The sequence below is a fragment of the Pelophylax lessonae genome (assembly GCF_965119305.1).
Source record: "Pelophylax lessonae genome assembly, chromosome: 7".
Taxonomy (NCBI): Eukaryota; Metazoa; Chordata; class Amphibia; order Anura; family Ranidae; genus Pelophylax; species Pelophylax lessonae.
In genome coordinates this window covers 273,230,512-273,242,668 of record NC_138774.1, presented here as the reverse complement: position 1 = coordinate 273,242,668, position 12,157 = coordinate 273,230,512, and the positions used below count along the sequence as shown (strand labels likewise).

General features: G+C 43.7%; 1 protein-coding gene across 2 annotated transcripts in view; it reads right to left on the bottom strand.

Moving 5' to 3' along the window:
• Nucleotides 1-12,157, bottom strand: part of NUP188 (nucleoporin 188) — a 152,020-nt gene that overhangs the window by 18,789 nt on the left and 121,074 nt on the right. For both annotated transcript variants that reach the window (XM_082263034.1, XM_082263035.1), the window contains exons 35-36: nucleotides 8,565-8,765; nucleotides 3,812-3,904 (exon numbers count right to left, since the gene is read on the bottom strand). In XM_082263034.1, the coding sequence (XP_082119160.1) occupies nucleotides 3,812-3,904; nucleotides 8,565-8,765 (294 nt within the window). The remainder of the gene's footprint in view (nucleotides 1-3,811; nucleotides 3,905-8,564; nucleotides 8,766-12,157) is intronic.

The window sequence follows — 12,157 nt, the reverse complement described above, 5'->3', positions numbered from 1 at the left end:
TTGCGCGTGCATTTTTGTTGCGTTTTCTGGTTACCTGACTCCAATTATTCATGTATAAAACATGGACACGTGACTCAAAAAGTGCACCAAAAACTCAATTATGGTGCCTTTTTTTATTATTTTCTATTCATTTTATGGGGGGGAGTTCATTTTTGTTGTACTTGTTAAATATGCACCAAAAATGCTGCATGCAGGACTTTTAAAAAAATGCACCACGCCCATAGTGCATTGGTGTGAAGATTTCCAAAGGTTTAAACACCAAGTCCCGGTTCACTCTTCTGCGATGCGGGAACACTGCAAATATGCAGCGTGTTCCCGCATAATATCCGCACCCTACGCAGGGGGTGTCAATTAAAAGTTGACACCCCCAGTTGAAATCGCATATTGCAGTGCGATCTACAAGTTGGCACAGAATCAGATCGCACTAGTGTGAACCACCATGCGATCCGATTCTGCTGTGGATAAAAAAAAAAAAAGGGTCATGTGCGTGTTTAGTGCGATTGCGATGCAAATTCAGCCATACAAACTGTATGGCTGAAATTTGCACCGCACAGACATCGCATGTAATTTAGGAGCAGTGCGCTCTGAAATACATGCGATCTCTGTGATCGCACTAATGTGAACCGGCACTAAAAGCACATCAAAAACTGATCAGTGTGAAAGGGCCCTAACATTAGGAAAGTTTTTTTTTCTTCCACCAAGAAGCGAAGGGAAAGCTGAATTCAGCTGATAATGATCAGTTATCATTGGACATTATTACTTTTACCCATCTGTCACCTCATTAATACATGAAGTCCCAGCTCACGTCAGTGTGTGTTTCACTGGTTCCGCGCCCCTCTCCACCACATAAAATACCACAACGCTTCTGTACAGCATTCTGCATTTACAAGTCTATAGGAATGAATAGCAAAATGGAGTATGGAGTGCCAAGACCCCACAAGGTGAACCTAAGTGAAACAGTACAAAGCTGTTGGGGGGGTAGGACAGAAGGATTCAGGGAATACTCAGCCCAGAGAGGCTCTGATGGGCAATACAAGGTTAGAGACCGGCAGTGGATTACCAAGTGTGGGGGCGGGGCCAGGATGTGAGAAATTGCAAATCCAATTTATTTGGCAGTAATTTGGGGATACAGTGAGACATACTCCAAGTTATACCAGTAGGAGTACGTTCTAACTGGGAGGAGATGTAGAAACAGGAGAACACAATTTGATTTTAACTGATAAAACTCAAAGGAACATAAAAAGCATTTAGTGATAAAGTGTGGACCGGGCCTAACAGAAGCAACTGTAGTGCGACGCTATTCCAGGAAATATTGCACCTTACTATATGAATTACAAAAATAAGGACACCTATGGCAGTGGTTCCCAACTCCGGTCCTCGGGACCCACCAACAGGCCAGGTTTGCAAGATAACTAAATTACATCACAGGTGATCTAATTTGCTGCTCAGTGATTGCAGTATTCTAGTCTGCATCCCCCAAGGTAATACTTAAAATCTGGCCTGTTAGTGGGTCCCGAGGACCGGAATTGAGAACCACTGACCTATGGTACTGTGCCGTGTACCCCTCTAGGACTTAATGACAACCATCAAACTAAAGTAAAATCGTACGTTTTATTTAAAAAAAAATGACAAAACTTCTTGGTGAGTGGGTTCTACCCACTCACCAAGTGTCTACTCTTTGCATTGGCCTCACCAGCCAATTGTCGACGTTGTTTTTATATGCTGATTATTCTATGTATACCAATGTGGTTGTGCTGTTATGCGATTCCCATTTAGTACACTGTAGGATTTATTCAGCAATTTTATACACACATTCACTGATGTTTTGTAATTTTTTCAATAAAACGTACGATTTTACTTTAGTCTGATGGTTGTCATTAAGTCATAGAGGGGTACACGGCACAGTACCATAGGTGTCCCTATTTTTGTATTCAATTACATGGACATAACTTGCCTCCATTTTTGGATTCCATCCATTATGGGCCTTTCTTTTTCTATATTACTATGGGAATTAGGCTTGCAGCGCTGCCAGGTGGGATGTAGGAATGGCCCAGTAAGGCCTCATGCACACGGGATGTTATTACAGCGGCTGTTTTTGGCGTCAGACGTTTTTCCTGCAGCCAATAAACTCCCCAGCATGTTCTCCTATATCTCCCATGCACACATAGGCTGTTATCAGCAGTTTTTGGCAGGGGCGTTTTCTGGCTGGAAAAAAAAAAAAAGCAAAAAACTAGTGGGTTTTGAGTGGCGTTTTTTTCAGCTGTAAAAACGCTCTAATATCAATAAACGCCACAAAACGCTGCTAACTGGCGTTTGACGTTTTTGATTCCATTGCTTTTTTAAAGCCTGGGTTTGTGTTTGGAGGTGTCGTTCATGGAACATAGCCTGGATTTACACTGGTGCATGCTGAACACCGCATGTGAGTTGCACCAAAAACACACCGCATTCCTGTACACATCACATGTGATGTCTGTGTGATGCGATTTGAGCCATATATTTTGTATGGCTCATATTGCATCACATTTGCACCAAAATGTTGTAGGACCCTTTTTTCCTCCACACCTAATTGCATTGCATGGGTGTGAAAACCCATTCGATGTGATTTTGCCAAGTACACTGCATTTTGCAATCTGTTTCGGGGTATCCTTCATGGAACATGAAGCCCTGTTGACATTGTGCCGATTTGTCATGTCGAATCGCATGTCAAATCAGAGCCTATTGCCAGTAACGGCACCGGTTCACACTGAGGGCGGGTTTGAAACCATTCAGCTGAATGCGCACAATTTCAAGCTTGCAAGTCAGTGCGACTTTGGGGGGCGATTTGACAGACATCTATACGGGTTCATGCACAGATGTCTATTGAAATCACCCTGAAGTCGCCAAAAGTAGTGCAGAAACTACATTTGGGAATCGGTGCGGTGCCACAAAGTCAGGGTTGCACCAATTCGGGCAGTTCTGACAATTCTGACAAGCATTGCATTGTGGGAAAGTCGGAGTTACTAAAATAGCAGAGAGGTGATTTTTAGCTAAAATCGTCAAAAGACGCTAATGCCAAAAAACGATGATAAACTCACGAGAAAGCTACTGGCGTTTTTATAACGGCCCGTGTGCATGAGGCCTAAAGTCTACAAGCACTCCACAGATGGAACAGGTCTTGCTTACAAAACTTTTTCACATTTGGACAGTGGCAGCTGGTCATTCGGGGCGCAGGGGCGTCGCCCCCCCATCCATGCGTCCGGCCTCCTAATCTACATGCGGGGCGCCGCACGCATGGAGATCAATGGGGCTTTTTTTTTTTTTTTTAGCGAAAGGCTCGCACAGGCTAAAAAAAATGAAAATTCGCTATTGTCACACGGATCCTCCTCCTGGCCAATCAGGAAGCGGGTTTTGAGACCCATTTCCCGATTGGCCGAAAGGAGAAGCCATGCCATTGGGCATGGAGGAGGAGGAGGGAGGAGATGCAGAAGACAGGGAAGAAGCCGAAGCTGCCACCGCCTGCTGCTGCATCCAGGCAGGGTGAGTGAGGGTTCTGTATGTCTGTCCTGTCTCCCTGTGGTCGGGGGGTACGGTGTACGGCCTGGCGTGGTCGGGGGGGAGGGGGGTGTATGGTGCGGTCTGTCTGCCACCCCCCGGCCCATGGAGCACCAGCTGCCACTGCATTTGAAATGTGTTTTAGAAAGGTTACATACAGGTAACATACAGAATTTCCATGTTGCCATGTTAAACACATACAATTGGGCACAAATCATCACATCCAAAAATTAAACAGAAGATAATCTGCTAGGTATTGAAAACACAATCCATTCCTCACCGTGCTCCCTCCATTGGAAGTCATCTGGTAGACGTTGAGCAGAGGCAGACACACGCTCTGAGTGATGCCAGATCCAGCTATGGCTGCTGCCCCCTGTAATTCAAATACAGAATAAATGTCAGACTGCTTCCATGGCTCTACTAAACTCATTCAGATTCCGTTCATTCACCACCTGCACAGGGACTTCAAGGAAAAGCCTAGGAATGGTCTCCAGAACCATGTGACAGCTTAGCCCAGAAGACAAGAAATGAATGTGTAATTGTGGAGTATAGAGTCTGATCTATGGAACACAGGCCTGTACTGACAGCAGGAAAGCTTCTCTCTCATTTCTGACTGAAGGAGATTTTTCATCCCTGGCTATGCTGAAAAAATGCAAATATCAGCTATTGGGTCTAATGAGAGGGACTGTTGCATATTTATAAGAGACTAATACTGTGCAGCTAAGTACTTTTAAGTAATTGGCCATTTCAGAAATTAGGAAGTTAGTTGTGTGTAGAAAAATACATTTAGTGCCGGTTCACATATATGCAATGCAGGAAGCCTGCGAATCCACTGCAGGTTCCCGCATCGCATTTAAATCGCAGGCAGTTCACACTGCCACATGCGAATCGCTGGGGGGTGTCAATACAAAGTTAACGACACCCCCAGATCATTTTGCATATTGCAGTGCGAACTGTCAGTTTGGACATGAATCGGATCGCATGGGTGTGAAACCCCATGCGATCCAATTCTGCTGCACACCCAAAAAAGGGTCCTGTGCGACTTTGATCCAAATGGGATGCAAATTCAGCCAATGTGTAAGGCTGAATTCCCGTCGCATGTGATTTTCAGAGCAGTGCGCTCCGAATCGCATGCAATGTCTGTCATCGCACATATGTGAACCGGGACTTATAGAATGGGTTACCTCCAGATGTTTGCTGCTGCATCCTCCAATGATAAATACTACCTCCTTACAGCTTTATTTTCAGCTCTGATAAGTGTCTGAAAGAACTGTAGAAGGTTTTCAGCAAGCATTTATTTAAAATGTACTGCAAAGTGAAATGTTAAAGTGTTACTAAACCCAGGAGCCTGCATTCACTATATCTGGTCTCCCCAGGAGCCTGCATTCACTATATCTGGTCTCCCCCAGGATTCTGCATTCACTATATCTGGTCTCCCCCAGGATTCTGCAGTCACTATATCTGCTCTCCCCGGGAGCCTGCATTAACTATATCTGGTCTCCCCGGGAGCCTGCATTCACTATATCTGGTCTACCCCAGGAGCCTGCATTCACTATATCTGGTCTCCCCAGGAGACTGCATTCACTATATTTGGTCTCCCCCAGGAGCCTGCATTCACTATATCTGGTCTCCCCCAGGATTCTGCAATCACTATATCTGGTCTCCCCGGAAGCCTGCATTTACTATATCTGCTCTCCCCGGGAGCCTGCAGTCACTATATCTGCTCTCCACGGGAGCCTGCATTCACTATATCTGGTCTCCCCCAGGACTCTGCATTCACTATATCTGCTCTCCCCAGGAGCCTGCAGTCACTATATCTGGTCTCCCCCAGGATTCTGCATTCACTATATCTGCTCTCCCCAGGAGCCTGCATTCACTATATCTGCTCTCCCCAGGAGCCTGCATTCACTATATCTGCTCTCCCCAGGAGCCTGCATTCACTATATCTGGTCTCCCCAGGAGCCTGCATTCACTATATCTGGTCTCCCCAGGAGCCTGCATTCACTATATCTGGTCTCCCCAGGAGCCTGCATTCACTATATCTGGTCTCCCCAGGAGCCTGCAGTCACTATATCTGGTCTCCCCAGGAGCCTGCAGTCACTATATCTGGTCTCCCCAGGAGCCCGCATTCACTATATCTGGCCTCCCCAGGAGCCCGCATTCACTATATCTGGTCTCCCCAGGAGCCCACATTCACTATATCTGGTCTCCCCAGGAGCCTGCATTCACTATATCTGCTCTCCCCGGGAGCCTGCATTCACTATATCTGGTCTCCCCAAGAGCCTGCATTCACACAGTGCAGAGGATTGACCCCTCAGACTCCACAGTGAGTATAACAAGAATGTAATGCATATACAGACTTATTTTACTGCTGTGAGTTTAGTAACACTAAGTCGGCATTCACATTCAAGCGAAGTGATTTTCCAGGTTATATTTTTTTTTTTGTAGCAGCGTATTTCGTGCATTTTATTTGCATATTCAAGCTTTTGGGGTTTATGTTTTAGCCAACAGAAAGCATTAAGACTAGGGGTCCAATATTTACATTCTATAAAACACACAGCAACAATATTTTAGTGCATTTTCAAGTGTTCCTATTCAAGTCTTTGGGGCCAAAAAAGCCCAGGTTTTGCCTCAAAAGTAGCTCTTGTAGCATCAGGCGTTGGGCTTCATGAACCCGAGCACTTAAATGTGAACAGCCACCATTGGAACACATGGGATTTTGGAGCTTTGAGTTTAGATGTTAATGGGGCCTTATTCAAGTGACAATAGCTGGATTACATTCACAACATGTCACAACCCCTTTACCCCCCCCCCCCACCGCACAAAGTGCCCCCCTAGGAAGCCACTTTCTTGTGTGTGCTCAATCCTGAGCCTCACTGTCTGCGTCTATTGACACAGACAGTGGTGCTCTGTCCCACCTCCTCTGCTTACAGCTTTTGACTGGCAGTAGAAGGAGCCAATGATTCCCTCTGCTCTCAGCCAAGCCTGTGAGACGGGGGAGAATAGCTGCTGCAGACATGCACAGTGCTGGATCGAGACTGAGCTCCCCACTCTAGGTTGGTTTCTACATGTATGACCTCTCCACTGCATGCTAGCAGGTGCTGGTCCTGTTCATCACAGGCTTGACAGTAGAAGAGAAGAATCTGGTGGGCCGCACATCCAATAAAATTACCTTTACTTAGACATTTTCAAGAAAGACTCTCCATACTGCATTCAAGGGAACATAGCACTCCGGCTAACGCGTTTCACGTCAACATCAGCGCTTAGTCACAGCTGATGGGCTCAGGAGAGTATTTAGTAGGGCAGGGGTTGGAGGCACGAATAAAAAAGGTTTTATACCTTAGTGAAGAGAACCTTTTCCCATTACAACTAATTTAATATAACTGCAATGAACACAAATGCTCCATCTAAGGCAGGGGTCTTCAAGCTACGGCCCTCCAGTTGTTCAGGAACTACAATTCCCATCATGCCTAGGCATGGCTGTGAATGTCAGAGTTTTACAATGCCTTATGGGATGTGTAGTTCCGCAACAGCTCAAGGTCCGTAGTTTGAGGATCCCTGATTTAATGGTTACCTGCTTAGAATAGAAGATAGGATTTGTACTTCAATGGATCTATACATAAAAGCGATTCTACCCTTGATAGTGGAAGCAATTTTGAATACCTTAGAGTTCAGACTGGCCTATCCCCTTTAGAAGAGAAACAAATACCTTCAGACAGTCAACCTTGAGGAGCTTGTATATACTGTGTTAGTCTTTAGAGACCCTTAAGGTCCTTTCACACGGGCAGTGCGCCCGGCGGACTCAGTTTTGCTCAGCGGGGATCGAATAGGCGGATGAGAGCTCCATCTCCGCTTACTTTGCAGAGACCAAGCTGTCAGATCCCCGCTCTCCTCTATGGGGGTTCGGGAAGAAAACTGACCGCCTGTCCGTTTTCATCCGATCCTCCAGAAAATAGGGTTACCATCCATCTGGATTTCACGGACAGGATCGGATGACATCCGCTGCTCCTTAGGGGTGCATGGAGCATCCAATCAGGTCCACCTGAGAAAATGACAGGCAGACCGGATCGGAAAGCCTGTGTGAAAGGGGCCTTAATATCCAAGTCTAGGCTATACACACAGGCTATTACCTTCTACCAATGGCAGAACTTCCTGCCAACAACTCCAGTCCAGTCCTGTTCTACCAGTGGCAAATGTCACAGCCTGATTGGCTAAGGTTAGGAAATGACAAGTCAGAACTGAATGGAAGGGGATAGTCTTAGAGCACAAAAGTCAAAGTCCTATGTACAGTCAGGACCTCCTGACATTCAAAAGGTTCCACACACTGCGATCTGAGACTAGCACAGGCAGCACTGCCTACGCTTAAAGTGATTGTAAAGGCTCGTTTTTTTCTATTAAAATACCAAACATGTTATACTTACCTCCTCTGTGCAGTGGTTTTGCACAGAGCAGCCCTGATCCTGCTGTTCTCGGGCCCCTCCCTCTTTTCGGGTGCCCCCAAAGAAAGCAGCTTGCTATGGGGGCACCCGAGCTGAGCTGCAGCTCCGTGTGTCCATTCAGATGCGGAGCTGCCATTCCACCCCCTCTCTCTCCTGATTGGCTGAGTTTGATTGACAGCTGCGGGAGCCCATGGCACTGCTGCTGTGTCTCAGCCAATCAGGAGAGAGAGTCCCTGGATGGCAGGAGGGGGCTCAGGTAAGTATTAAAGGGGCTAAGGGGGGCTGCTGCTTATCTTTTTTTTTAAATCAGAAAACAAGTTTGTGGTTTTAAAGAAAACAAGGTACAAAAACGCATAAGCTGCTTTTTATCTAAATGCATAGAATGTATTAAGATAAAAAACCTTCACAACCCCTTTAAGCAGTATTGCGGCTTTAGACAATTTTAGGGCTGCACAAATACTACAACAAAATACCTTGATCATGTAACAGATCTAAAAAGCGCTTTACTATATGTTCAGAGTTAGACTTCACCAAGGATACCATGTGATACAAATGCCTATACCTGTGAAGAGGACAACTACACATAAAACTGACCTGGTGAGTTTTGGCCAATGTGAACAAAAGATGAAGTGCTGCTTCACAGAAGTGGAGGTTCTGCTTGACACGCAGGCTGACTTCCAGTGCGCTGAAGAGCATGGGCAGCATGGGTAACTTTCTGGTCACTTGTAGCCACTGGTCTGCATCTTCATCAGCTTGGCACAGCTCCTTGGCCAAATGTAATGCCAGTACACAAACCTTCATAAGAAGTCAAGATGGAAGAGCTTAATCAGAAACGGTAGAACTAAAAGGATTATTTGTTCCACTTTTGAATAGTAAGGGAGGGTTCAAACTTCTCTCAGTTTTTTTTTGCCATCTGTGTCCCATTGTCCTGAATCCAAAACAGGAAGTGAGAGGAAATCCCTCCAAAGTGAGGTTCTTACCAGGTACACCGGGATTAACCAAATTCAGCTCCGGAAGGTTTTACCCCCTTAATGACCCCTGTACCCAAATAAAATTGATGTCCTTTTCCCCCACAAATTGAGCTTTCTTTTGGTGGTATTTGATCACCTGTGTGATTTTTATTTTTTTGCTATAAACAAAAAAGTTTGACAATTTTGAAAAAAAAAAAAAATATATATGTGTGTGTGTATGTGTGTATGTATGTATATATATATATATATGTATATATATATATATATATATATATATATATATATATATATATATATATATATATATATATATATATATATATATTTTTTTTTTTTTACCTTTTGCTAGAAAACATTTCCAATAAACAAAAAATGTAAAAAAAAACACATTTCTTTATCAGTAAGGCCAGTTTGTATTCTGCTACATATTTTTGGTAAAAAAAAAAACGAAAAGCGTATATTATTTTGTTGGCGCAAAAGTTATAGCGTTTACAAACTAGGGGATAGATTTACGGACTTTTTATTTTTTTTATTAGTAATGGCGGCGATCAGTGATTTTTAGCTGGACTGCGACATTGCGGTGGACAGATCTGACACTCATACATACATATTCGCCAGCACACCATGGATCTTGCACAGCAGTCCAAAGAAACGTTTTATTTCAAAAGGATCACATCAGGAAAAGTGCAACGTTTCGGAGTCACGCAGAACCCCTTCATCAAACGCCTGACGAAAGGGTTCTGTGCGATTCTGAAACGTTGCACCTATACTGATCTGATCCTTTTGAAATAAAAATTTTCTTCGGACTACTGTGCAAGATCCTTGGTGTGCTGGCAAATATGTATGTATCTATGATAGATCCAGTGTCCAGCTGGTGATCGCTGCAGCACCCACAACTGATGTGCCTATATCCAGGAAGGTGTGCAATGGGAATATGAACTATTCTAGATCTGAGACTCAGTGACACTTTTTGGGAACCAGTGACACCAATACAGTGATCAATGCTAAATTATATGCACCGTTACTGTAGAAATGACACTGGCAGGGAAGGGGTTAACATCAGGCGCGATCAAGGGGTTAGGTGTGCTCCTAGGGCAGTGATGGTGAACCTTGCCACCCCAAATGTTTTGGAACTACATTTCCCTTGATCCTCATGCATTCTGCAGTGTAGCTGAGCATCATGGGAAATGCAGTTCCAAAACATCTGGGGTGCCAAAGTTCACCATCACTGCCCTAGGGAGTGCTTTCTAACTATAGGGGGATTGTACTAACTGCAGGAAGGGAGAGATCGGTGTTCCTGATTACAAGGAACACACAATCTCTCCCTTCCTGTCTGACAGAACAGCCATCAGCCTTGTTTACATAGGCAGACCGCTGTTCTGTCAGTCTCCTTGACAATCGCGGGAGACCGGTGGTGATCGCGGCCCCTGGACTCGCGGACTGGCTCCCGCTGTGTCTAATCACAGTGTGGCGCGCACACGCCCCCTAGAGCAGTAAAGCAAAATCAGATTTATGCACATGATTTTGCGCTTAAGAGCCGCCCTGCTGCAGTATTTGTACAGTGGGCGGTCCTTAGGTGTCCCCATTGCAGTGTTTCCCCTCTAAATACTATTCTGGCGACAACAGAAAATGTGCAATTTGTTTTTACTTTCACTCTCTGTGAAAATGGTAAACAAGGCAAATAGAAAGGGTTAATCTCCCTAATGGGGGCACAGACAGCACAAAAAAAAGAAAAAATCTGACCGGTGATCTAATCCTTCACAATCCTGTTATATTTAAAAAAATTTCCTTTAGTTCCATTTTAAACCAAACCTGCAATAAAACATGGACATTTTTTAATTCAAGCTTATTATGGCAAGTTTTTTATAATTCAATACAGATGCTACAGAAAAAAAAAAAAATCAATCAAATTAATATTTGGTGCAACCACTCTGCCTTCAAAACAGCAGTAAATCTCTTTGTTACATTTGCATGCAGACTCTAAAGGTATATTAGACATCTTGAAGAACTTATGTGGAACACGTGCCTCATTTTAATATTAATCCAATAACCATCATCCTAATCATAGCATATCGTATATGGCTGGGGACATTCCCTGCCATGCCCCCTCTCTCTCCTGATTGGCTGAGTTTGATCGCCAGCTGCGGGAGCCAATGGATCGCTACAGTGTCTCAGCCAATCAGGAGAGAGAGTCCCACAGCTGTCAATGGGGGAAGAGAGAAATGGACTAACACAATTAAATTAATAAAGTTTTTGCATTTTATTGACAAAATATAATAAAATCAGGACAAGTATCCATAAAAAAAAGATAAAATACAGTGCTTGTAGCAGCATATGATGTTTTACATCAATGGATATTTTTTTTTTTTCTTCTGTCTCCTTTATATTCTGTACTCAAATTAATTCAAGATGCATTAAGTAACATTCTCGATTTAGATATATGTGCTTGTGGATTGCCTCCTATGTCTGCAAGGGGGGGGGGGGGGGAAGAGTACTCTCAGGTGCCCCTACCGTTGCTATTAACTTTGGTTGTTGGTGCTCTGTGGGTAAGCGACAAAATAGAAACTCTCTTAGTCCTTTCGATTTATCAGCAATATTTAATATGTATGTTGAATACGGTGTTATTTCTATGATATACGATTTGTATTGTAGATGGTAGTAACTAATTTCTCGTGAAGAAGCGCTGCTCACCGCAAAACATGTAGAGGATTTGCTACGTATCATCACCCCATCAGCACCATTGATGTAAAATATCATATGCCGCTACAAGCACTGTATTTTATTTTATCTTTTTGTATGGATACACATCCTGGTTTTACTATATTTTAATAAAATGCAAAAACGTTTTTAATTCATTTAATTGTGTGTTTTTGGTACTGAGATAGTCCATTTCTCTCTTCCCCCATTGGGTGCATGGCAGGGAATGTCCCCAGCCACATACAATATCTTGGAGAACTTGCCAATTTTTCACCACAAACTATTAAGCTGGAACTAGGAGTAAACAGGCATTTCCCAACATTTTTTGTGTGGGTGTGTGTGTGTATATATATATATATATATATATATATATATATATATATATATATATATATATATATATATACAGTACAGACCAAAAGTTTGGACACACCTCATTCAAAAAGTTTTTTTTATTTTCATGACTATGAAAATTGTAGAGTCACACTTCAAGAGGTAGTCACCTGAAATGGTTTTCAT